Source organism: Falco peregrinus, chromosome 2, assembly GCF_023634155.1.
Source record: "Falco peregrinus isolate bFalPer1 chromosome 2, bFalPer1.pri, whole genome shotgun sequence".
Lineage (NCBI taxonomy): Eukaryota > Metazoa > Chordata > Aves > Falconiformes > Falconidae > Falco > Falco peregrinus.
The window spans coordinates 112,714,588-112,739,179 of NC_073722.1; the positions used below are offsets into that span (position 1 = coordinate 112,714,588).

At 56.8% G+C, this 24,592-nt stretch overlaps 1 protein-coding gene across 1 annotated transcript; it reads right to left on the reverse strand.

Annotated features, from left to right (window-relative positions):
* Positions 1 to 695: 695 nt before the first annotated feature.
* CCDC92B (coiled-coil domain containing 92B) lies at positions 696 to 23,962 on the reverse strand. Its single transcript, XM_055797828.1, has 4 exons — positions 23,849 to 23,962; positions 16,712 to 16,865; positions 11,823 to 11,870; positions 696 to 7,071 (listed from the first exon to the last, which is right to left on the reverse strand). Exons 1-4 carry the CDS (start codon positions 23,891 to 23,893, stop codon positions 6,413 to 6,415), a joined length of 906 nt encoding a protein of 301 aa, XP_055653803.1. The 5' UTR covers positions 23,894 to 23,962; the 3' UTR covers positions 696 to 6,412.
* Between the last annotated feature and the right edge of the window lie 630 nt (positions 23,963 to 24,592).

Genomic DNA, 24,592 nt, shown 5'->3' on the forward strand with positions numbered 1-24,592 from the left:
TCTCGGTTTAAAATGGGTGCCCCTCATCCTGTCACTGGACTCCCAGATAAAGCGTGCCCCCATCGTTCCTCCCCCCTCCCAGGAGCACGGGGCTGCTATGAGGTTCTCTGGAGCTGTGGAGATGTGGTTGATGAGGCAGGATCAGTCCTGGAGACGGTGGCAGCGGCGTTTGTGGCTGGAGGTCCTGGGGCAGCACAGTACGACCCTCTGCAGATTTCAACCTCTTTATTAAGAAAAGGCATATTACAACAACTCCTAAAGTACAGCTCCATACTCTAGTCTCTGGGTATTAACACATTTTGAAAAGCACTTGGTTAAAAAGCAAAGTCAACATTAACATCGTCCTGGCGAATAATGGTGTCATGTAGTAAAATGAACATTCAAATAAAGCAGAGCAGTGTCAAACCTTTGGCATCTGTCCCACCGCAATGGCTCTCCCCAGCACGAGGCACAGGCTTTTATTGTTCTCGGCTGAGCTTTGCAGACTCGGCCAAGAAGAATATTTTTGCTCCAACAAAACCGCAGCTGCTCTGGGACTAGGGGAACTGTACCCAGAGGTGCTTCCCTCCCCATCCCTTTGCCAGAGCCCTCCACAGGGTCCTGAGCACAGCTCTGGCCAGGCAGAGGTGATGGTCCCCACCTAGGGAGGCCGATTACACCCTTAGTAATCGACTAAGGGTCGATTACACGACTGGGATGCGGGTGACATTCCATGTGACCTTCCATGTGACCTTGAAACACCTGAGCAAATACAGATGGTGCGCATCCCTTCGGGGCTGAGGCTCAGCACCTTCCTCACACCCCCCGAGGGAGAAAGGGTCTGCTTTTTCAGACGTACAACAGAGATTTGGGGGATTCCCAGGGCCCAACAGTCTCATTCCTGCTATAACTGCAATGACAGGCAAGAGGATCTTTTTTGGAAGCCACAAGATCAGTGAAATCTATCGGAAAGAGGCAGGAAGCATCACCACACCCTGTGGAGGACCAGGTGCCGCTGGGGTTTGTGCTGGGTGCACCTCTCACTCACACGGGCCGATTTGCAACCCCGTTCCTGCCTGCAGGCACGAGGGGAAGGAGAACAAAACGAGGTGACTTGGTATAGTGATGGTACTGAGTGTCATGCTCCATGTCCTCCTGCCCTCCATGCCCCCCTGCCAGCCGTGTCCCCCTGCCCACAGGCGCCGGCCCCTCGTGTTGCTGCAGTGGGGAGCCAGGATGGCAGCGTCACTGCAGGGCCAGCTCCCGGCGAGCACTGGCAGAGAGGGGACAAGAGGCAGAAACCTGGCCTTGGGAAGCAAAGGGCAGCTTTAACCAGCGAGGAGACGCACCACTTTTATCTTTGTGCTTTTACAGGCCCTGCTGTCTGGCGGGATCCTCCACGGCTGCTGCGCTTATTCATCCCAGGTTTCTCTTGCTTGCCCAGCCTGGCACACCGGTGTTGCTGATCTTATCCACAGCATGAGGCAACCTACAGGCGTAGGGGAGTTTTCTTTCCCCTCCTATCGCATTCCTGGTAGGACTTGGCAGCCAGGCACTGACGGTGCAAGAGGGTGACAAGAACAGACGTGCACCGAGGTGGCTGTGGCATCACTGCAGTGAGACTGGCTGTTAGGGCTGCCAGAGAGCGAGGGCTGGTGTTCCCGGCTTCCCGGGGAAGGGCAGGATGTCGCAGCTTCACCAGGGCAGCGGGAGCCTGTTCACAAGGCTGCACATGAAGACCTTGAAGCATTCCCCTAAGTCCCAAAAATGAAAATCCATCGGCGTGCTGCTGTTTTACCTTCCCAGTGGGGAGAGAGAGCTGGGCTCCTCTGCCTCTGGGGAGCTTCTTTTGGGGAACTCGTATGTGGAGATGCAGAGCAAGCAACCCCTCCTTGACCACTGCTGGCTCTTGCTCTCCAGCCGCTTCAGGCAGGACGTTTGGTGCTGCGTTGCTGCCAGCCTTCCTAGGCATCCCGGGGGGACCACCCCTCAGCACCCCCACAGCAGCTGCCCCTGCGTAACACGCACCAGCTGTGTCCCGCGCCCGACTTTGCTCTGCAGTAAGGCGGCTTACAGAAAGCCTTGGGCTCTGCCCCAGGCAAAGCTTCCCCAAGGCAGCAGGATGAGGCCCCGCTGCAGACAGGTCTCTGTGCAGCACCATGCAGCAGCCAGGAAGGCTGTGCAGCCTCCTGAGGGGGTGTTCAGAAGTGGCTGCACTGTTCAGGTCCTCGCACTGGCACCCTCGCAGCAGGGATGGGAAGGACGCAGCTGGGAGCGCTTAGATTAGCCCCAGCAAACACATTCAGAAAATATGGCTTTTTAATTAAAAGGGTCAAGAGGGAGAACTTCCCAACTGGTTTGCCCAGGGTTAAAATAAGTCCAGGGGAGTGCACAGGGAGTCACCAGGGCTGGGGCTCTACTTCCCAGTGCTGCTGGCTCCGCAGCGCAGCCGCAGCGAGCATCTCCTCCCCACCCACTGCTCACCCTGCGCCTGCTGCAGGGTTGCACAAGTTGAGACATTGCTTTCTCAGACAGCATTAGGGAAAATAACAATAATAAGGAAAAGAGAGATTAACAAACCAAACACATCAAATCCATGAGCCTCTGCAGAGCTGCAGAACACAAGGGGGTGGGTGGAGGGGTGCAGAGGAGAGGCACCCGGCTGTTAGTCTGTATGCAGAAAGCTCTCAGCACATTGTGGTTTATACACATAAGACATTGTTTAACAACCGAGCGTTATTGCTATGCATCCATTTCCAGTCTAATCATTAAGCTTTACGAGTCAACATTAAACATCGCTTGTTCCATACAAAGCACATATGTGTCAGCGGTTACACTCCTCGGTCTATGCGTGTCAGGTATATGGCGCAGGTCGAAGCTGTATGCACCCTCTGGACTCCCAAGGAGTCCGGTAGCACTGACTAAATGCACCTATGGATCCCTGTTACACCGTACAGGCTAAGGGCTAACTTACAGTCCGAGATGCTGGGGGCGGTTAGAGCCCCCTGCCCAGGGAAAGGAGGGTGGGCGCTGCCTGGGCTCCCACAGCTCCCTGGGACTCGCTGTGGCTAACAGCAGCCTACTCATTAAAAAATAGGAATGCTGCCTTTTTGTTCTTTTTTTTTTTATCATTTTGATCTCTTTGATCATTTTATATAAATACAAAGATTAAAATAATTTATCTCAACATCATTTCTATTACAATCATACAGTGTTTTCCCTTCAAAACAAGTGTGTGTATATATATATATAAGTGTATATATAGTATCTTTAGAGCTTCCCTCCCACCCCCCAAGAAAAGCAGCAGTGACTGAAGCAGGTACAGCAACGCAGGGACTGATCCTTCCTGCTCCAAGGCAAGGGTGCCTGGGGAAAAGCACAGGGCTTGCCCCAACAACTCATTTCCAAGCGCATGACATTGGCATCACGGGGGAACTGGGGTGCTCCCTCTCCATCCCTCTGGGAAACACCCCCCTCGCTGCAGGCAGCTCTGCCCACAGGTCTGAGGGCTGCGGGGCTCAGGGCCTGCCCAGCTGCCCGCAAGCACCGGGGAGCACCCGAGGAGGGAGAAGCAATCGGGGGACTGCAAATGAGATTGACTCCTTGAGCAGGCTGCTAATTAGCAGTGAAGAGGAAAGGGTCCTGCAGCTCAGACAGGGTTGCTTCATTTACATACTAGGCACTGAAAATGATGATTGCTAGGAAGGTATTTACACAGAAGAAGGATCATACCTCTTCCTCCCCTTTTCAACACTCAGGTCAGTTGTGAACACCATGATCCTATCAAGCATTTTATAATTAAAATGCAACATACTCTGTCTAGCAGGATTGTCTAGGAAGGAGAGGGGAAAGCAGCTGTGCACACCACAGCTAAAGGAATAGCCACACTGCGCGGGGACACCTATTACTCTCTTTCACATTAAAAGAGAATAGAGACAAATCCTCAGCAGAATCTCTCTGAACCTGAGAGAAACAGCCATTTCCGCAGGCAAAACGGCACCTCACCTGCACACCACCACGGGGACCCCCCGGGTGGCCACAATGCTGCACACCAGGTGCTGCTTGTGCAATGCAGCACAAACTGCCCTTGCTGCCCTGCACTGCCTCTGCAGGGGTGGGCGAAAGCAGGCCCCTGAGTGCAGCCCGCTCGCCCCAGAGCTGGGCAGTGGGCAGAGCCTGCTTTAAATCACTTTGCAGCAGGAAACAGGTGGGAACCCCCCTGCAGCCTTACCGAGAGCCAGACCCGGGGCTTTTCTCCCTTGTGCAACTGTGCCCAGGTGCTCGTACCCCAGCTGGGCATTACCAGTACATCCTGCACTGCCCTGCACCCTGCCTGCCTTGGGCAGGCAGTTTGGGCATGCAATGTTTTGCAGTCAGGGCATGTGCAGGCCCTGCCAGGCTCTCTGCAGCCTTCCACGGAGGGTGACAGTCAGGGAGGCCAGGTGGGAGCTGGTGAGGGCTCTGTGCTCCTGGGCCAGCAGCCCTGGGCACGAAAGGGGCTGCAAAAATCTCCTGCTAGAGCTTTGCCTTTGCCCCCAGCAGCTGCACACCTCTGCAGGGCTCCAGCCAGAGTGACTGGTCCCTGGGCTTGAGGGGACCCCGCAGGTGTGGCTTTGCTGAGCTCCTTCCCAAACACAGGGGTGCATTAGAGACCGTGGTGACAGCTGGGGGTCCCAGCCCTCGAGGGTACCCTGCGGGAGCAGGAGGGGTCTTGCCCTCCAAAGCCTGACTATCCACGTGCCAGCCAAAGGAAAGGTACAAAAGCTGCTAGTTTCTGTTCCGCTGGTGCAGCTCATACACTCAGGGGTTTGGTTTTACTGAAGAGCTGGCCTAGGGACCGTTGCTGAGAATCTTGTAAAAGCATTTTAATATAGTATATAAATATTGAACTACAAAAATAGACACCTCTGACTGCACGGGCATGCTGCAGGTGAGCTTGAGCAGGCTAAGCCCGACTGCCCTACGAGGGCGATGCTTTTGAAGAGGTTTCAAACTGAACTGAAAAGAAATGGGGTCTGATGGTGGCCCACGGCTCGCCCCTGCCCGTGCCAGCTGTGCAGGTGGCAGGGGTCCTGCAGGAGGCCGCTGCCCACGCAGCCAGGCAAGGTGCTGGCTGTGGCCAGGGGCCGGGGCTCCTGGCTGGGCACTGCCGCGTGGCCGGGCTGGCCAGGGATGGCAGCCAAACCGCCAGGGCGAAACCTGCCCCTCGGGGTTGCCCAGAGCAGCGCAGGTCGCGCTGGTGCCCACGCAGAGAGACCTTTGCCCTGCGCGGCCGCCAGAGCCCTCCCCTGCATTTCTGCTGTTTCACAGCATCCAGGGAGTAGATGTATGAAGCTGATGGCTTGGTCTGGAGATCAGGCAAGGCTGCCTGGGCAGGGTGAGGGCTGCGTGCTGTACAGCTGCTGCGCTGGGAGGGAGGGGGAGGTGGTGGGAGAAGACTGGAGGGCTGCTCAGCCGTCTGTGACAAACCCAGATGTGGCTGTGGATGTGACTGAGAACCGGAATGCTGGTGCCGAGACGGGACCTGCCGGGTGCGATGGGCACGAGTCACAGCCTGGTTCCAGCAGCACGTGGAGCAAGGCTGCGGTGGGTGAGGAGCCGCACGTGGTGTCCAGCAGGGCCGGCACTCACAGCTTATGTCCAGCTGCCCATCCAAGTCCTGCGTGTAAATGTAATGTGAGGGAAATCCATGTTAGAGAGAGCTGAACCGCAGCGCAGGGGACCTGGGACCCAGCTGGCACAGCTGCACCGTCCCTGTGGAGGGGGATCCCTCCTGCACCCATGGGACCAACTGTTACTCAGCTGCCTGCATCCCAGAGGATCCCTGGTGGTGCCTGGGGCCCCCTCCAGCCCAGCCCTGGTGCCAGTGATGCCCAGGGCGGGAGGCCCGGCTGAGCTCATCCCGCTGTGCCAAGCCATGTGCCCCACAGCCTGTTGCTTGCTGCTGCACACTCGCTTCCCGGCACCCATGGCTGGGGAGAACACATCCGGCGTCCGTGCCGAGGGGCAGCAGCAGCAGGAAGGTCTCCTCATTGCAGAAATGCTATCTTTCTTCCTTCCTTCCTTTCCTTTCTTTCTTTCTTCCTTTCTTTCCTTTCTTCCCTGTCCTCTTTTTTTTTTCTTCCTTTCATCCTTCCTTCCTTCCTTTTCCTTGGAAGCTCTGGACAGGCGCCCGGCCATTTCCCTTTGCAGACTCTGTGCTGGGCTGCCCGCCTGCTCTGCAGTGCTGCTGGCAGCATCCCCGGCTCAGACCCTTCGGGCAAGGGGGATCCTCCCCGGCTGCTGGCAGACAGGAGGTGCGAGCAGGGCATCCGCTTTCTGCTGCCCCTTCCCCTCCGAGGGGACGGGGGAAAGCAACCTCTGCCGGTGCCCACCCTGGTGCCGCTGGGCTCAGGTCTTCCCGGCTGGTCATTCCATGCCACCTCCTTGCCACCTATTCCCGGGCCCGGGGGGCGCCATGGGGGCCGGACCCCTGCCTCTTGCTGGGCTCGCCCTTGGCCAACCTGGCCCTGGCCATCGGCTCCTGCACAGGCTGCCGGGGGGCCCTCTGCACTCGAGGTGCCGTGGTGGCACCGGCCGTGCCGCAGGCCTGGGCAGGGGGCTCTGGCGGTGGGCGCTGTGGCCGCGCTGCGTAGAGGAATAGGGCTGGGTCAGGCATGGCGTCGTGCTCCTCCTGCACAGGGTCCCTGGGACGGGGGCCATCCCCAGGTGGGCGTCGGGGATGCACCCTGTGGCCACGGCGCCGGGGCCTGCCCTCGGCCAGGGGGCCGGTGGGGGGCTGCTCGGGGGGTGGCCACCCACCCGGCCGGGGGCCCGGCAGCCGCTGGGCAGTGGCGTGCAGCTGCAGGGAGAGGTAGGCAGCTGCCTCCGTCTGCTTCTGCAGCTCGGTGTCAAGGATGGTGACTCGGTGGCTCCGCCGCTTCAGCTCCTCCAGGAAACGGCGCTCCTTGTTGCGGAGGCTGGACCGCAGTGCAGCCACCAGCGTCTCCTTGTGCTGCAGCTCCTTGCGCAGCTCCAGGTTGTCCTTCTCCTTCTCCTGCAGCTGGGCCTCCATCGCCCGGCACTTCTCCTCCAGCTCCCGGTCCAGGACATCTGTGGGGGCAAGGCATAGAAAGGGGTCAGGGGAGGCAGCAGGGGCTCAGCCCATTGCTCCCAGCGGGTCCCCGCACGCCCCCACCATGGCTGTGAGGGCACGTGACTGTGGGTACTGGCCACTTCATGGCACCAGCATGTCCCAGCAGCAGCTTCGAGGCTGCTCAGGTGCTTTTTGAAGGTGGAGCTCCAAAACTGGCCGTGAGCTGCCCAAGCCCGCTAGTACCAGCTGTTTTTCCCCACACACCCAGGCAGGCACGGGAACCCCCATCAGCCCTGAGCTGCCACACTGCAGGCACTGTGTGATGCTAAGACCCAAACTGGGGGGTGAAAGCAAAGGCAGCTTCAGCGGAGATGCCATTGCCATGAACCTACCACCTCTGCCTCGCTGCAGCCTTGTACTGCGGTTTCAGAATTTCCCTGGGTAACTTGTTTTTCACCCAGGAAGTGACTTTGAGCATGGGCAGAGGGCAGGGGGGAGCATATGGGCTGGGAGAGGAAAGGAAGTGGCAGCAGTGAAACCATCAGCCCAACTCAGGACGTGTCTTTGACTTCAAGCCCCAAGGCTCCACAGCCTTATTAGCGAGAATGGAGCTGCTAATCCAGGATTGCAGAGGAGCCGGGCTGTGCTCAGCAGGGAAGGAACCTCCACTTTAGGAGGGAGGAGTGGGCCCAGGGGGTGCCTGTCTTGGGAGGCAGGATGGCCAGGCAGCCAGCCCTCCTTGGCTGCTGTGTGCACACTGCGCCATCACCCCTGGCTTCTAACACCTGATCTGTTCATCATCCTGCTCCTGTCAGCAGCTGCTGCCAGCGATGGGGCACGGATGGGACTTGTTAAAACAGAGGCGGTGCATCAAGCAGCAGGTTCCCCACAGCTCCTACCACCCTCCCTGCCCTTCCCACACCTCGAGGGCGATGGATGCCCTCCCTGTCCCAGCCCTTCTGAGTCACAGCACAGGCACCCAAAAAAGTGTGACTTCATGTGGGGCTGTGTGCACTGCTCCTGCACATCCTGCACAGCCCTGGCCAGCCTGCGGGGGCTGCCTCCCACCTGCCTGCAGGAGGATAACCTGCATCCCTGCATCCCTCTGTCCCTCCATCCCACTTGCCATCCATCCCACCCTCCACAGTGGCATCAAAAGACTGCATTGAGTAAACACCTGCAGAACAAACTGGATAAAAAAACTTTGCATTTTCCCAATCCCTTCTGCTCTGAAAGACTGGAGGTGGTGAGGGATGGAGGGGAAGCACTCCAGAAGGACAGGGTTGGCCAAAGCACCCCCCCAAGCCATGCTCCTGCAGGCTGGCATGGCTGGCAGCCCTGTGTGCTGGGGGGTTCCTGGGGGTCTGCATTCCTCTGTGCATGGTGGCATTGCACTTGGGACAGCGAAATTCTTGCAGGTGATGATGTGTTGGAAAGGATGGTCTGAATCGGGAAGGAGGAGACTGGAGCATTGCTGGCAGCTGGATTTCCCCTCCCTCCATACTATGTGTCTCCGGGGCAGGAGGGAGTGGGGGGCAGTGGCTCAAAGTGCTCTTGTCCTCAGCCAAGACATGTTGTCATCTCCAAAAGGAAAGGCACGCTGCTTGCGTGGGGATCTTGCAGGACCCCGGGGACCTGGCCTGGGCACAGATTTCCACTTGAGGCCACTGCATTCCCCACACTCAGCCCTGGGAGCTGTTTGGGTGCCAGGGGCTGCCCAGGCAGGGGGCACATCCCACCCACGGGTGTGATGTGGCAGCTGGAGCAGCCGTCACAGGGCATTCACACCCTCACGGCAAAGAGGCCAGGCTCAGCAGGCAGCGGGAGGGCCGGGCACTGTGGCCGGGCCATGAGCCTGGCACAGGGGCACAGGGGTGACCAGACCACCCCAGCGCACCCTCCTTGCCTGCGACGGGACTTCTGCCCCTGGCAGCCCCTGCCGAGCTCCTGCCCCCGGCCCGTGGTATGGAGCGAGTGCTCACCCTGCCTGCGCTCACCCCTGCCTGCCCAGGCCTGCTCCCCTTGCCTGCAATCATCCCTGCTTCTGACAATACGATTTGCAACTGCTTTATAGCCTCAGCTCCTAAGTGTCTTCTGCAGAGGAAAAATGCTTTATAATGAGATCTTAAGGGAGGCAGTTGCACACAGTAATTATTACGAGTGGCATTTGAAGAGCAATCATCTGATGGCATCTTAAATTAGGTGGTTGGCCCATAAACGTGGCAAATGTGATCGCACTCCTCGTAAGCTGTTAAAAGGCTGAAGGATGGGCAGAGACCTGTGGGTGGGACTCGCTGCACATTATGGTCCATGATGCTCCGATGGCAGCTGGTGGGCTGGCAGCAGGCTCTCCCGGGAGCAGTGAGCCCACCTGTGCGGGCAAGGGACCTCAGTGGGAGGAGGGAGGCAGGGTAGGAACCGGGGTCTGTGGGGGCTGGCATGGGCTGAGAGGGGCTGGGTGTGCATGGCTGCACATTGTAGAGGAATTATAGAGGAATGAAGGCAGGTTAATTAACATTGATAATATACAGCTGTGGGCTTACTTCAGGGGTGGTGGGTTGGCTGATGTGGATAAAGTGCAGCTGTGGCTGGTTCCTGCTAAGTAGTTAAATAGCTTATAGGGTATGGAAGAGGGGCACTGGATGAAGAGAGACCTGGAAGAAGCAGAGGAAGGGGTGAGAGTGTGTGCCCTAGATGGAGGAGAGACAAGGAGAAGGATGCAGCAGAGGCAAGAAGCAGGGTGGACTGGCCTGAAGAGTATGAAGGAACAGCACAAACAGTAGATGAACTGTTGAAGCCTTGTGGGGGATTGGTGGCTGTGCCAGGCCAAGGCGTGCTAACTACTTATTGAAGTTAAACTGGTATGTGATGGTAAAAGCCTCGCTGCATCTGGCTAGTTTTGAGAGTGCTGAGACAGCGTGTGGGGGTGGCCATGGCCCCCCAAGCCCCCTGGGGCCAGCCCCAGCACTGAGTGAGGGTGCTGCCAAGGGATGAGAACGATGGGTGCGATCAGCCCTGTGCCTGCCCTGGCACCACCAGCCCCGGCTCTGGGGATGAAATGCAGGCTGGGGCTTGGTGCCAGGGACTGTGCCCCAGCAGTGCCAGGGATGAGTTTCAGCTTTATCCCTGGGATGGAGGAGGAAGAGGAGCTGGGCTACTCACAGAACATTCTCTGCTGGCCACGGGTGCCCAAGCACCACTGCCTGCCCCCACCTGACCCAGGTGCTGTTGGGGACAGGGATGCATCACCTGGGGCTGTGTGGTGGCATTTCCTGGCATGCAGGAACAGCGTGGTGAGGTGGTCTTAGCCTGTGGCTCCTCAGGACAGAGGCAAGGCCAGGCAGGATGGAGCCCAAAGGGACACCCTGGGGACTCTGACATGCACCTGCTGCCTGCTGGGCTGTGGATGGAGAGGGGCCAGGAGCCCCGAGGCACCACAGCCTTGTGGAAAGGGGCCAGTGGCTGCCTGGGAAGGGCAGATGAACTGAGCACATCCTTCAGAGGACCACACAGGTCTTGTGTGTGGGGCCCACTGGCCGGAGTCCATCGCCTGGAGAATTGCCCAATGCATCCTGCTCAGGCACCAGGCTGACTGGACTCTGCTCTGCAGGTCAGGGCTGTATGTGTGAGTGGGTGAGATGCAGGGAGCAGCTGCATCTGCCTCCAGATGAGGGGCTATGGTAGAGGGATGCTCAGGAAGGTGGGGAGCAGTGCCCGGCTGCATGCGGGCAGCAGGATGCTGTCCCTGGCATGTCCCTGCTCTGCTGGTGTGTCTGTGTGCCAGGCCCCTGCCTGTCAGGGCACTTGTTCCTGGAGGAGAGGAGCTGAAATCAAGGGGAGCTCAGCACCAGCTCCCCGTGCCTGTGTCCCTCGGCACAGGCTTTCATTTGAAAACCTGCCCATCAGGTGGCAGGGGCCAGCGTGCTGCCTGCCAGTGGTGAGAGATGCCAGAGCCCTGTGCCATGCTGGCCTGGCAGGAGCTGTCCTGCCTGTGGCAGGCTTTGGAGAGGGGAATTGCCTGTTGCCTGTGGGTTTCTAGTCACCCCCAACGCTGTCTGCTTGTGCCAGGGGGCTGAGGCTGCCTTTGGGCTGGAGAAACGCTTTAGCAGGGCTGCCTCAGGAGGGGCTGCAGGACATGGGCCAGGTGGCCCGAGGGGACAGTGCATTATGAAATGCTTTTTGGGCAGCTCTCTGCTGCTGGTCCCAGGTCTGGGATGGTGTCTGGAGCTTGCAGACACTTTTCATGCACAGAGACATTTCTCCCCCTTATTTTGGAATGTGAAAGGTTATTTTGTAGGCAAAACTGACCATTAATGAACCAAGAGTATCGGGAGATTTTCTGAATCGGTGTCTGGATTGCAGTTGGTGAGCAGAGCTGGAGCGGGGGCTGATAATGTCCTTGTTGGCTTTTCCCTGGGGCTGAAGGGTTTGCAGGCTTTGAGTCCCACCCTGGGGGTCTGTGAGCTGCTCCCGGGCAGGTGTGTGTGTGTCAGGGCATTAGCAAAGCCAACCTACGGATGCCGGCTTTTGCATGCAAAACCTTCCTAGGTAGCTGCCCGAGCATTTAACGGGGCTGCCAACAGGCTGTGTGTGCACGCTGATTTAGCAGCCACAGCCCTGTCTTCAGCCTGACTGCCCCCTGCAGACAAATGTCCATGTCATCTCCCTGGGTGGCCCGATGGGCCCCCTCCGGCCACAGGCTCTTTGGGTGGCCCCTCTGTATCCACACATGCTCCCTCTTATCTCGTGCGCAGATCCATGCTCTTACCTTGCTGCCGGGTTTCCAGCTCTTTTATTTCCAGGTCATGGGTAAGCTCTGGAAGAGAAACAGGACTGAGAAGGAGCGTCCCACCCGTCCCGCACACTCCCTGTGTCTCCCTCTGCTCCCTGCCAGGGCACCAGCAATCACCACAGCTGTGGCACTGCCTCTGCCCAGCCCGTGGTGTGAGCGTGGCCATCTCAGATCACCTGCCACAGGCTGAGCCAAAAATAGGCAATTCTGGCAATTTATATGTTATTAAGCAGCCTTGGGATCTGGCATCTGCCAGGGCACTTGCCCTGTGCTGTAGCCAAGGCAGCGCTTGCATGTCCTGCCCCATGGCGGAGCCTGAGCCTCTTTTTCTCCAGCAACGCCACCTTTTTCTAAGAGAGCTGCTGAACCATTTTCAGTGCTTGAAAAAATCAGGACAAAGAGCAGAGCAATGGACTGAAAATAGACCAAAGTGTAAGCTGCCACCCGAAGTATTTCATAATTTACTGCTTCCAGGCTGATCTCTGCCTCTGCACATGACGCAAGCGGGATGGCTTCGTCCCTGCACGATGTGCCTGCAGAAGGATGCTTGCCCTGCTCGGGGGCAATGGGCAGCTTCAAAATCCCTCTCAGCCTGCCACCGAGCATGAGCACAGCCTGAGTGCTGCAGGCATCTGTCTGGGCACAGGGAGGCAAGGCAGAGGCAGTGATGGAGAGGAGCTGGTTTGTGGGATGTGGCCCCCAGCCTTCCTTGGGGATGCTGGATACAGATGTCCCAGGGTGAGACACGGGCTGCGGACCTCGGGCAGCACAAAGTGTCCTCATGACTGTCTCATCTGCTGCCGTGGGCCTGGGCAGCAGTGCTGCAGGTCCAGGGTGTGGGTGCAGGCAGAGCTGCCCGGTGCCTACGCTGCCCCTGGAAGCAGTAGCGAGGGCAGTGTCCTGTGGGGATGAGCCCACCACGGGGCTGCAGCCCGTGCCTGCCTGCTCTGCCCCAGCATGCTGCCTGCTTGCTGCCCAGCCCTGGGCTACAGCTCACAAAGGGTAGCAAAGGATGGACTTTCTGGACTTCACTTTACTCTGCACTTCTATAGGCAATCTCTTTTGAACTAATTAATTGCCACCCACCAAACCATCAGCAGCTCTGAGGGAGGAGGAAAGGGGCGGCAGCAGCAGCATTCAGTTGTTGTGGGGCTTTTTTTTTTTTTTTTCTTCTCTCTGGAAATGAGTTCAAATGGTTAATCTTCGCCCTACATTTTTCTTTTAATCTGCTTTCATGTTGACTCTAATCCTCACCACTGCCATCCTTCTGAAACGAAACGTTTGGCTCGGGCTGCTCTGCCCGTCTGTCTTGGAAAACAAATCTGTAGTGAGAAGGCAGAAGTAACTGAGAACATAATGCAGCTTCTGGAAAGCTTTCAGCTCTCTCGACTGTCCCATTGGAAATCAATGGCAACTGTGTTATTTTTCTGAAGCTAAAATAATAGGTTTGGAGTCTCAGATATATTTCGAATGAAAACTAAAGCAGTTGCCTATTTCCAAAGAAGTCATCTCCCTGCTGAGCAACTGCAGGGCTTGGGGATGATGCACAGCTCAGGGTCCCAACCTCTGCACAGGAGCTACAGGGGCTGGTGGGAACCTGCCCCGGTACCATCCCCTGCAACCCCCGAGGGGCAAACCCAGGGGAGAGCACCCTGCAGGGCTCTGCAGCATGCCCAGCCTCTGTAGCAAGGATCCAGCTGCTCTGCAGTTCTGCATCCCATCTCCCATGCTGCTGGCCCCAGCTGCAGCTGGCTCCCAGCAGTGCCCCTGCCCCAGTGTCCCCTGCACAGGGCAGAGGACAGGGCACTGCTGAGTGATGCACTTCAATGTGCCTGGTGCAGGAAACGGCCAAGGAGGGCTTTGTATTCCCTGCCATGGGCTAGGGCACATGCATCTGCCTCACAGGAGTCCCCCAGCCCCAGCTGCCTGAGGGCTTGAGACCCTCTTGGAGGTGGCTATTTGCCCCTTGGAGGGGCTAGATACTCAAAGGCAAGCTAGAAAAGGGTTTATTTAATACATGGCTTCTCTCAACACGTCAGGCTTCTCTTTGGTGCCTGGGAGGCCTGTCCTGGTGCCCCAGCATGTGAGGGTAAGGAGGGATCATCGCACAGCCCAGCTGGCCACCTTTGCTATACACCACATTGCCTGGCAGGGAATCCCCCCAGATCCTGCTCCATTCCCAGAACCAGCCTTCCCCTGGTGCTCTGCTAGCACGGCTGAGCAGGGTGATTATTGCCACAAGGCTTGAGCTCATCTTCCAGTAAAAGGAGAAACAGAAGAGCCAGAGGAATCTATTGCTATTTCTGCTGTGTTTATACCTTGCAAATAAAATGGGAGTGGGAGGGAAGCCAACTCTCCTCTGTAACATGAGGCTCCTTCCAATAAATGAATTGCAGGGCTCTGGGCTGCATTACTTTCCTCTAAAGCCTTGGACTGCTGGGGCCGGCTCTGCCCTTGCCCCGCAGCAAGGGCTGCAGTACTTGCCCAAAGCAGCTGCCCTCTCCCCCTGCCAGGCTGCGGTGAAGGGCATGAGGTTGCAGGGTGCTGGAGGCTTGTGGGGTTGAGCACGTAGGGTTTAGTCCTTGCTGCTGGCCCATGTGGCTTGGTGGTGGAGGCTCCTGGGATGCTGGGCACAACCAGTGGGAACTGCCTGGTGTCCACAGGCAGCAAACCCAGGGATTTATTTACTTGAATAAGGTCCCTTCTGAACACAGCTGTTCTGCTGCTGGATCCAGCCTGGATCCAAAGGCGCTGGCTCGCTGTGTGCCTCCCCCTCAGGTCCCCTCGCAGCAGACGCTCCCTCTGTTGACGAGGGCTCTGGCACCTGAGAGCTGCCGCTGCAGGCGGACGGAGCTTCTGAGGGATGAGGAGATGGCAGCTGAGAAACAGATGTCTGTAGGAGGGAGGGCATTTCCAGTGGTGACACCTTGGGGAGACCGAGGGGATGGTGCAAATGTCTTAAGGTCTGAAATGAGAGCTCCAGGGCAGCTGGCACAGCTCTGCAGGGCCACGACAGGGAAGCACTGACTTACCGACTCCGCTTGGCTCCTGCAAACAGCCCCACCAGACAACTACATTCAAACCATCAGCAAAGTCACCGTAAAACTAACCTGGCTTTGTCCCCATCACTCCTAACAGAAAGGCGCTGCAGAATTGTACACCTCGCAGATGAGGCTGTGACCCTCGTCCGGTCAGCCAGTGCTGTGGTTCAGCCGCACTGGGAAGAGATCAGTTATAACCAACTGTGCAACGGGTGCATTGCTGCCCCTGGGGACTCAGAACCCCCCAGCGCCTGATTTATGCATGAGAACTTCCCTGTCTCACCTATCTGGAGAGGCCATAGATGAAGCCATTAAAGCAACAAAACAGAACAGCAAAAGCTCGGAAAGGATGGGGGAAATCAGATGGTTTTAGCAATGCAGACATTTCTTTGTTTCTCAGGAATCAGGGAGGATGGAAGATAAGGAGTAATTAGCTACAGCTGAATTATTGATGACATCGATGGCACAAGTTGGAATGAGTTTCGGTGGTGGGCAGGAGGCTGGGGAGCCAGTGCTCTTGCGAGGCTGGCTGAAGGGGAGGGAGACATTGCCGCAGAGGGGCCGTGGGTGGGGTCTGGTGGCCATGCACCCCACAGCTGGGGCAGGTCCCTGAGCCCTGTGCCAGGCTTGTGGCTGCGCTTCCAGAGGACTGGAGATGGGCAGACCCTGGCCAGCTGCTGCAGGGTCTGCCGAGACCACGGGGAGCAGCTTGCCCCCTCCCTGAGAGGCCAGGCTCCTGGTGACAGCCCCCGATCTTGGGAAAGGCTGGGAGGTGGCAGCCTCTGCATGAGGGGCGGCTGCGGATGCCTGGCAGGGACCTTCCCTCCAGAGCAGGAGCAACCTGGGGTGGGGGGAATAGATACGCTGATGCTGCTGACGTTGGTGCTTGTTCAGCACCACAGCAGTAAAGCACGGCAAGAAGATACTGATACTGGCAGCTCAGGGCTGGGCTGGCAGGAAGGGAATGGATTCCACCTCTCTGTGTGCAAGAGAATAAAGAGTAACAAAATATAAACAAGAAAATCACATTTCCTCCTGTTCTGAAAGTGGCCTTGGTGTGGTCCCATGCATCCCTGTTATCAACAGCATTCAACCCTCTTTCCCCTGGCACCTGGGTACTGGTACTGGCACCAGGGAGAAATTATGAACTACTTTACATTTTCATAATCAAAATACCTTTTTGGGCACAGATCACAAGAGGAAAAGCCAGGACCACCTTGCTGGCTAATGCTGGGTTTTCCCTCTTCCTTACCCCAGTGAATCCCTCAGGGCAGTGACTACTGCAGCCGAACTACTGCAAGGTGCAGGAACATGCAGCCAGGGAGAGTGCTGAGCTACCAGGGCTAATCCTCGTTCAGAAGTCTGCCCTGAGCACGGTGTGAAAACAAAGGAAGAGGGTTTTAATGATGGATTATCCTGCATAGACTCCTGTCTTATCACCCACCCAGCCAGCTGATGTCCAGAATAAAAATTGCTCTGGTTCTTCAGTGCTGCAGCTGGAGGAAGCTGCTGGTACCCAGTCACAGAGGAGTGGTTTCAGAGGGTTTGACCCATGCTAGATTTGGTGGCCACACAGCACTGCCCGAGAAGGGGCTAGTGGCATCCAGGCCAGTACTGCAAGTGGGAGGCTGAAGGGAATGGGGATCCCCTGATCCCACACCGAGCAAGATCACCTGTGGCTTGGTGCTTCCTCCCATGCATCCTGCCAAACGCCAGTGCGAGCTCCTGTGCGAGACCAGCCCTGGGGTGCCAGCAGCAGCTTTCCTGCCCAACATGCCCTGTGGGCACACTGCTCCCACGTGCCATGGCCAGCCCAACACTCACCTGAGCAGTGCTTCTGCAAGCGGAGGATCTCCAGGTGCAGATCATGGAGCAGCTCCATCTGCTCCTTCTTCAGGAAAGTGATGTGCCGCTGCACACTCTGTATCTGGTGCTCCAGGGACACAGTCTCCATCGCAACCAAATTCACAGTCCAGGCCTGCGGGGAGCGGAGATGGCTCGTGATCAGACATGCAGCAGCACACTGGGCTTGCGAGCCCTGTCCCCAGAGCCCTTGCAAAGGGCAGAGCCCACTGGGAGCAGGGTGGGTGTCTACTCTTGTCTACCCTTTCCACAGGGATGTGGCTGTGGGCAAAGCATCCCTGCTCAGAACCCTGGGGACTGGCCCCCAAGCCACCCCGCTGCCCCAGCACCTCGTGGGTCCGGCTCCCATCCTGTCTGCGCGCGGGCTGGGAGGCTCAGAGACTACACGAGCAGCAAATGCTGCTGCACAGACCCTGGCATCAGAACGGCTCGTTTCTATTTTGAATTTGGCCCTAGGAAATGTTTTGTCACTGAGCAGGATTGCATCTGGGACAGGATTGCTCCCTGCAGTCCCCAGGTGGGAGTTGCACCAGAGTCGATCTTGGCTCTCACTTGACAAGCCACATATTACGAAGCAGTAACTGCAGCGAGAGATCTAACACATGAAAAATACAATATGCTCTGTCTAACCCGATCAGTATTACGTGGTAAGGAGAGTCACCTTGTCTTCCAGAAGAAGAAACGTCTTCCCTGGTAATTCACCTGGCAGACAAGAGCTGCTGTCAGTCCTACTCCGGGCAGCTCAGCCCTGGTTGGGGTCCATCACCAAGCATTAATTAATGGCTCCAGCAAAGCAGCTGCACAAGCTGCCTACCTGTGCCTCTGCACCAGGGAGATAAAAATAAACCTCTGAAAGGACCCTTAATCCTGGGAAATACCATTCCATATGGATGTGGAATCCGTCCTTACTCCCCACACCCAGTCCAGGAGGAGGGGAAGCCACAGCAAACTGAGCTAACCCGGCAGTGCTGAGTTAACGGTGGGACTCGATGATCTTAAAGGTCTTTTCCAATCTAAACAATTCTGTGATTCTATGGGGAGACATTGGGCCAGCCAGCCTGAGGGACGGCATGCAACATCCTAGCCCTAGGAAGCTGCTTCCCTTCCCTCCAGCATCCACATCTGACTTCAGTTTTCTTTCTATAGAAACTTCAGAACTCAGCAAGCACTTTGGCTCACGTTTATGGCATGCCCAGCACGGTAATGCAGTGCATTTCAAGATAATTCCCACAACCAAAATTGAATCAAACTGTATTTAAGCTTGATTCCACAGTAAGTGATCTTGGCAGTGCCCCGAGTTCAAAGCTTTGCTCTTGCCAATGCCTCTCCAGATCTGTGACAACCTTAAAGTCAGGTCTCCATGTTGCTACTGTTTAATGAAGTGGGGGTGCAGTGAGGCTTCAGGGCTAACAGGTTCGGGGTGTTTCCCATTGTGTGTCACTGCTGTGGCATCGCCCCGTGGCTGGCCCCCAGCCTGCTTTCACCAGCTGTGGCTCCCGGCACCTGCGTGACCCTTCCCGGCAGCGAGCCGGCACGTAGGCACAGCGTGGGTCAGCCCCTGCGTACAGGCAGCGCTGCAGGGGCCAGAGGGTGGGTGATGCCCCGCATGGGGAGAAGGGGCTGTGGCACAGCACGATGCTGCCTTCATGCAGCCCCTGCCCAGGCTGAGCACGCCTGCCTCTGCCCCACAGCTGCCCCAGCCATACCCCACTCCACCCCATGGCATAACCCCTCCTGCGAGGGGCTGGTGCTGCTCTGCCTCCTGGTGTGCTCAGCCACTGGTCTGGCTTCTGTGGGGGATTTCTTGGCTGTAATGCCCCCGAGGCAGGCCAGTGCCAAGGGTCTAGGGAGCACTGATGCTGCCACTCATCTCTGCAGCAGAAGTGGCATGCGCTGGGAGGGGGCTGGGTGTGAACCCCAATTTATGATGCTGGTGGTGCACGGGCAGGGAGATTAGAGGCAGCTGCAACACCTAATTGGCCTGTCAATGAGTAGAAGTGATAGCAGTTGTGCTGTCCTGTGGTTGCCCCTGCTTGAGGGGGTCAGACCAAGCTGTATGAGGGGCTGAGGGCTGCCCTGGCCGTCCCCCTTGGAGACCTGGCTTGGGGCTCCTGCTGCAGCCCGGAGGGTGCCTCTGCCTGGGGGGGCTCTGCATAAAGCATGAAATAAGATATTGGGTAATGGGAACTGGCTTTAGCATAGACAGATGGTGGATTGTCACTGGGTTTTTTTCATGTCCTAGGGAGCCATTTCTGGAGGCAAAATAATGAAACTTCAAGTTTTAGGGTGGCTCTGAGAAGTACCTCTGTTTTGTCGTGGATCTTTCTGCTATGAGTCTCTCTACAGCATATTAATAATTTGTTATCTTGGGAGTCAGATACAGGAGATCAGAGCACCTCCGTCGTTTTGCACAGGATATCACGCTTTGTGTAAGCATTTGTCCTGTACCTTTGAAAGCAATGCATTTTCCCTCTCTGGAGGCAACTTTAAGGTTTAAGTAATTGGGCTTGCACTTACAGCAGGGTTTATGGTTTACAGCTGGACTTGATGATCTTAAGGGTCTTTTTCAACCTAAATGATCTTATGGTTCTATGACTCTATGGCTCTGCTATTCAGGGAATGAAATGCTCCAAACATTCACCCTATGAATGTGATGGGAAAGCTTGAAAAATGCCAGTGTGATACATAAAAGCAACAGATACAAAGGTCCTGTTTCTCATTTAAGGCGCTTATAGCAGGAGCTATGATTTATACTGGCTTAAAGCTTCCCTGTGGAACAATGTCATATAAGTGAAAATAGCCTTGGCTCAGCCTGCTTAGTCCTGCCTGGCCACATGTAAGGCGTGCAGCCCTGTGCAAGGGAAGCATGGGCATCTCTGCAAGCCTGGGGACCTGCAGCCCCTCATTGCTGGGCACCTTAAAATGGAAGCAGGGTAGGGGGGGATCTAGCTCTAGACTTAACTCCCTAATCATTCCTATTCTTCTGAGTGGCAAGATGATGATTTTTAAGTCTTGTAAGTCACCTAGCCTTTCCTGATGGCAGCGTGATTAATCGACAAGAGAGATGGCGCTCCTTCTTTGTACCCTGAGAGCTGGCAGTGATGGGGATTCATTGGGGTGTGATGGGAGCACATTTACTTGTGCCAGTGCAATGGCTGTGGAAGTTACTGGGCATGTGCCATAGGCTAGGAATACAAATCATACCAAGGCATAAACCCTCCTGCCAGCCGGGGCTGTGGAAGCGCAATGTGCTGGGCTCTAGAGCAGCTTCTTGATGGAAGTTGTGGCACCTCATCTTGGGAAACATCAGAAAGTAGGTTGGATGAAGCCCAGGGGATGCTTAGTGCTATTTTCAAGCACTTTGTTCTGTCTAGTTGAAATGTCTTTAGTAGAAATGGCTACAAATTTTCCGTTGAACTTTCCCTCCTCCCTTTAAGTAGGAAATTACCCTTCTTTTACCAATGGAAGTGTTTTCCATTGAAAATAAATAGTTGATTAATATCAATCTGTAAAGAAAGTAAAAGAAAAAATATCTGGGATTGACATCTGTTGTGTCTGATTTGGAAGATAAAAAGCCTACATAATTTACCTGTGTATGGGGGAGAAAAACAGTCTGTTTCTGGAATTGCTGTGGGAAGTCCTTAGTGGGTTTGGATCAGCTTTGCCTGTCCAACATGACTTCCACCATTTCCATTGAGAAACAGCTCTCAGCTTGTGGCAGGAACATCAGAGGTATCGTGTGTGGGGGGGAGCACCTCATCTGTCTAGACATGGAACTCCCATCCGCAAACAGGACACAGAGGCTGGCAGGGGCAGGAGCTGCCTTCACAGGCAGCGAGGATGTGGCCGGGAATGGTCATGCTGTTGCCTGAGAGCGGAGGTGGGCAGAGTTCTCCTGGGGCTCTCCTGCCCCTTGCAACAGGAGCCCAGGGGGCCACAGACCGTGGCCCGAAGCTGCTGCGGCTTCACCACCCCCACGGCCCCACGGGCAAAGGCAGGAACATGCTGTTCCACTCTGCAGCCGTTAGACAGCTTTGTGTCACAGGTAATGATGCAAGAGCCAAGAGCTATTAACGAAGCTGCAATTTAGTCCTGAGGTTTCAATAGCATCTGTAAGCTGTTTGAGCACCTCTGACGTTACCAGAAGGCAGTGGGTGAACCTTCGCCTTGCCAAGGCTGTGTCCAGTTGTTACCCCAAAGGGTTTCAGAACCAAACTCTCAACGGCCGATAGCTTCCCTCCCTTGGTTCTAAAGTCAAGTGGAGATTGCAACAGCTTTTTGACCCTTTAGTTTGATGTGTGTCTTTGGTCGTTTCACACAGCACAATCACTTGGGAAGTGTTGGGGATTAATAAGGATTAGCTGCTGCTGCTGGCTGACTTAATAATGCTTTACAGGGCCACCGCATCTCCCAGCTAATAATGCCCAGGCTTCCCATGTCAAAGGGCTTCAAAGCACCCAGCAAGTGCTGAGGACCATATCTCTATGTGGTGAAGCAAGGTGGGAACCTTCAGCCTGTGCCCAAGACATGAGACCCAGAGCACAGTGACTAGGGCTGTCACTCCCAGGGATGCTGAGAAGCACCAGCTTCCCGAGCCATGGCCTTGCAAGCATGGCTCCCAAAAGGATGGTTGTACTGCAGCAAGTAGGGACGGGGTTGGAAGCCACGCTGCTCTGATCCCTGCCTTGCTGTAGCTGTTATTCTAACTTGCCAAAGCAACTGGTGGTGGAAGCCTTTGCAGTGCCCATGTACTCTGTGGCTTTGAGGAGTTATGAATGAGGTTACAACTCTAGAAAACTACGTCATTCATGATAAAAGTCAAGGGTAAGTGATAGTTCTCTTTAGCTTGAAGGATGCTCTGTGCCCTTGCACTTCTGATAGTTTTATATATACACACCGTGAGAGCTGGAAAGGAGGCAGCAATCAGCTAAATGGTGATTTTTGCCCCTATTCAAAGGTGACACTTAAAACCCGAGCTGGCTCCTTGTCCCTGCAGAGCTGGGGCTGAACGGCTGTCTCCAGTTTTGGAGACTGGACATACAAGGGGCTTTGCTCCATCACTGAGAGCTTTCCAGGAACAAGGTTCCCTTGCTGACCATCCAAGATTTTGAGCACAGGACTCTCAGGCCTCTCCCTGGAGTGGTGGGATAGCCCCCAGCAGGCACTCATGACCAGACCTTTATCTTTAAAAATGCATTTTTTATATCTTAATCCTCAACTGCAAATTCACTCAGAGAGATGGTGAAAGCTTAGCTGACAAAGTGCTGGATAAGCTAGAGGAGGTTTTGGGACCGCTGAGCACAAGCAGTTCAAGGCAGACCACGTGGGTACAACGCACAAACATGAACCTGGGGAGATATCCACTAGGAACAGGTGAGTGCGCTCCAGAACAGGCCTTGGAGAGCTGCTCCCTGCAAAGAAAGCTTCCCTGCCATGCTCAGCCACCCCCCCTGCCCTGTCCCTCGGCCGAGGCTCTCCAAGCCTGGGCCATGGGCTGACACCCAGCTGCAGCACTGGTGTGGGGTGCAGCAGCGCTGAGCTCACTGCCCTGCAGTCCCCCACGCTGGATGGTTGTGGGCACAGTCTCAACTCCTGAGCCTCCCTGTGGGCCTGCCCTTGCCTCAAAAACACATTTTCCCCCCCCTCTCCTTACCTTCTCACGACGCAACTACAATCTTTGGGACAAGCACATTGAGAGTCCTGATCTCAGTTGGGTGTTTCAAAGTGCTATCGGAAAATGTCAGTGAGATTTGCAACTTCATCCCAATTTATCAGAGTTCTTATTTCCCAAAACAAAGTGACCAGAGCAGCCTCCTGAAGTAGCTACAATGACCAATTTGGTGTGGAGCTTGCTAGGAGCTGATCTCCTTTGCACAGATTGTTTGAGAATTTGTTTCCAGGGCAAAACTGTACTCAGTTCTGTTGTTTAATGCCAGTCAGAATCCCAAAACTTTGATGCAAGATGAGGCATTTGAAAGGCAGGTGCAGTATTGCATGTACACATACCCCAGTGCAAACACTGTCACACCAAGATCCAGCCCTTACCCACGTAATCGTTTTCCCCCATAAATGGTAAATTAACTGGGAGTCAGAGGACACAAATGAGGTTTGCAGGAACAGGTCGATAATTTATCCCATGGCAGTTGCCAGCCACCTCCTCACCACTGCATTAAAACATACGCAGGAATAAATGCTGATACATATCAGAAATCTATAGCGCTTAGTATTTACGATCTCAAAGAATATGAACAGAAACTTGGCAACAACACCACGAAGCGAGTGTGTCTTTAAATGTAAGGAAAACAAGGCAGCAGGAAGCTGAGAAACTTGCAGAAGGTCACGGAGGTAGTGGCGATGCCGGGAATAGAAACTAGAGGTGAAATCTCGGCCTTGGGAAAGTCAGTGGGAAACCTCCCCGCATCTTGATAGAGGCAGGATTACGCTCGCAGCCCTATTTGCCATCAATTATCTACCCAGATCTATTTAAAGATAAAACCAAGCCAAACGCTGATGATAAATTATTGTGTTTTCTGGCAATTCCCTAAACAGAGCAGCCTGACTAGCAGCCAGAGCTGAAGCTTGTCACTCGGCTGCAGACGCTGCAAGCAAGGCCGTGCTTTCTCCTGCTGGCTCCGGGGTAAAGCTACGGACCCCCACTCCGCGGCAGGAGCAGGATGGAGCCCGCCGCCGCCACTTCCAACCAGCCGCCCCTGCGGTGAGCGCTGCCCGCGGTGCCACCCTGCCCGGGAGGGCCGCAGCAAGGCTGCCCGGTGCCCGGCGGAGCCCTGCCACAGGCTCTGAGCGCCGTGCCGCGCCGGGAGCCGCTTCCCAGCCGCGAAGCCCCGCCGCCGGTGCCGCCCGCGGGGCGAGGCAACTTCTAGAACGGGCACCCGCGGGGCCGCGGGAACTTCGGCAGGGACAGCAGCCCCCGCGCCGCCGCACCCCGGCCCCCGCGGCCCCCGCGCCTCCGCCCCGCGCACCGGGGCCCCCTCTCCCCGCCCCGGGCCCCACCGAGCCCGCCGCCCGCCGCGCCCTGCCCCGCCGAGCCCCGCCGAGCCCCGCCGAGCCCCGCCGAGCCCCGCCGCCCCGGGCCCTTACCTGGGGGGAGCGGCGGGGCCCCGCGGGGCGCCCGCTGGGCGTCATGGGGCGGCGGCGGGCGGGGCCGGGGCCGGGGCCGCGCCGGGCTCCCGCGCTGCCCGCGCTGCCTGCGGCGGCCCCCGCCTCGCCCGGCCCGGCCCGGCCCCGCCGCCCGCCGGCAGCCGCGCCGTAAACAGGCGGCAACGTGACCGGAACTGGGGAGCTCCGCCGGGGCGAGGCGCGGGCGGGGAGCGGGGCCGCGGCGGCATCGGCGGGTGCGGAGCGCGGCGGCTCCGGCGGCAGCGGGGCCCGAGGGGACCCGCACCGGCGCCGGGGACATACCCCCGCACCGGGCCGGGGCTCCGCTGCCTGGGGGTACTGGGGACGCCCGGGCTACGCTGCCCCGGGGGGGCCGCACCGGGCCGGGGCTCGCGGCCGCCGCCCCGTCGCTGTCCGCGGTGCTGAAGCCACCGCCCCGCCACGGGGAGCGAGGAGCCGCGGCGCAGCCGGGCCGGGCCGGGCCGCCGGGGCTCCGGGCATCTGCTGGGGAACCGGTGGCGACCGTGTCCCCTGCGGGGGCTGTCAGTGTTAACGCAACTCGAGGGGGTGCAAGCCAAATGTGGGGTGGCACCCGCTTCGGCGGGGAAACTGGTGGGAAGCGAGTCAAGAATGGGCTTGTTTACTCATGTGGTTACTAATCCTTCATGCCCTTTTGTGTCTGATATCCAGACCAGCTGGGGCTCCTCTTTCAAAGATGACTAAATT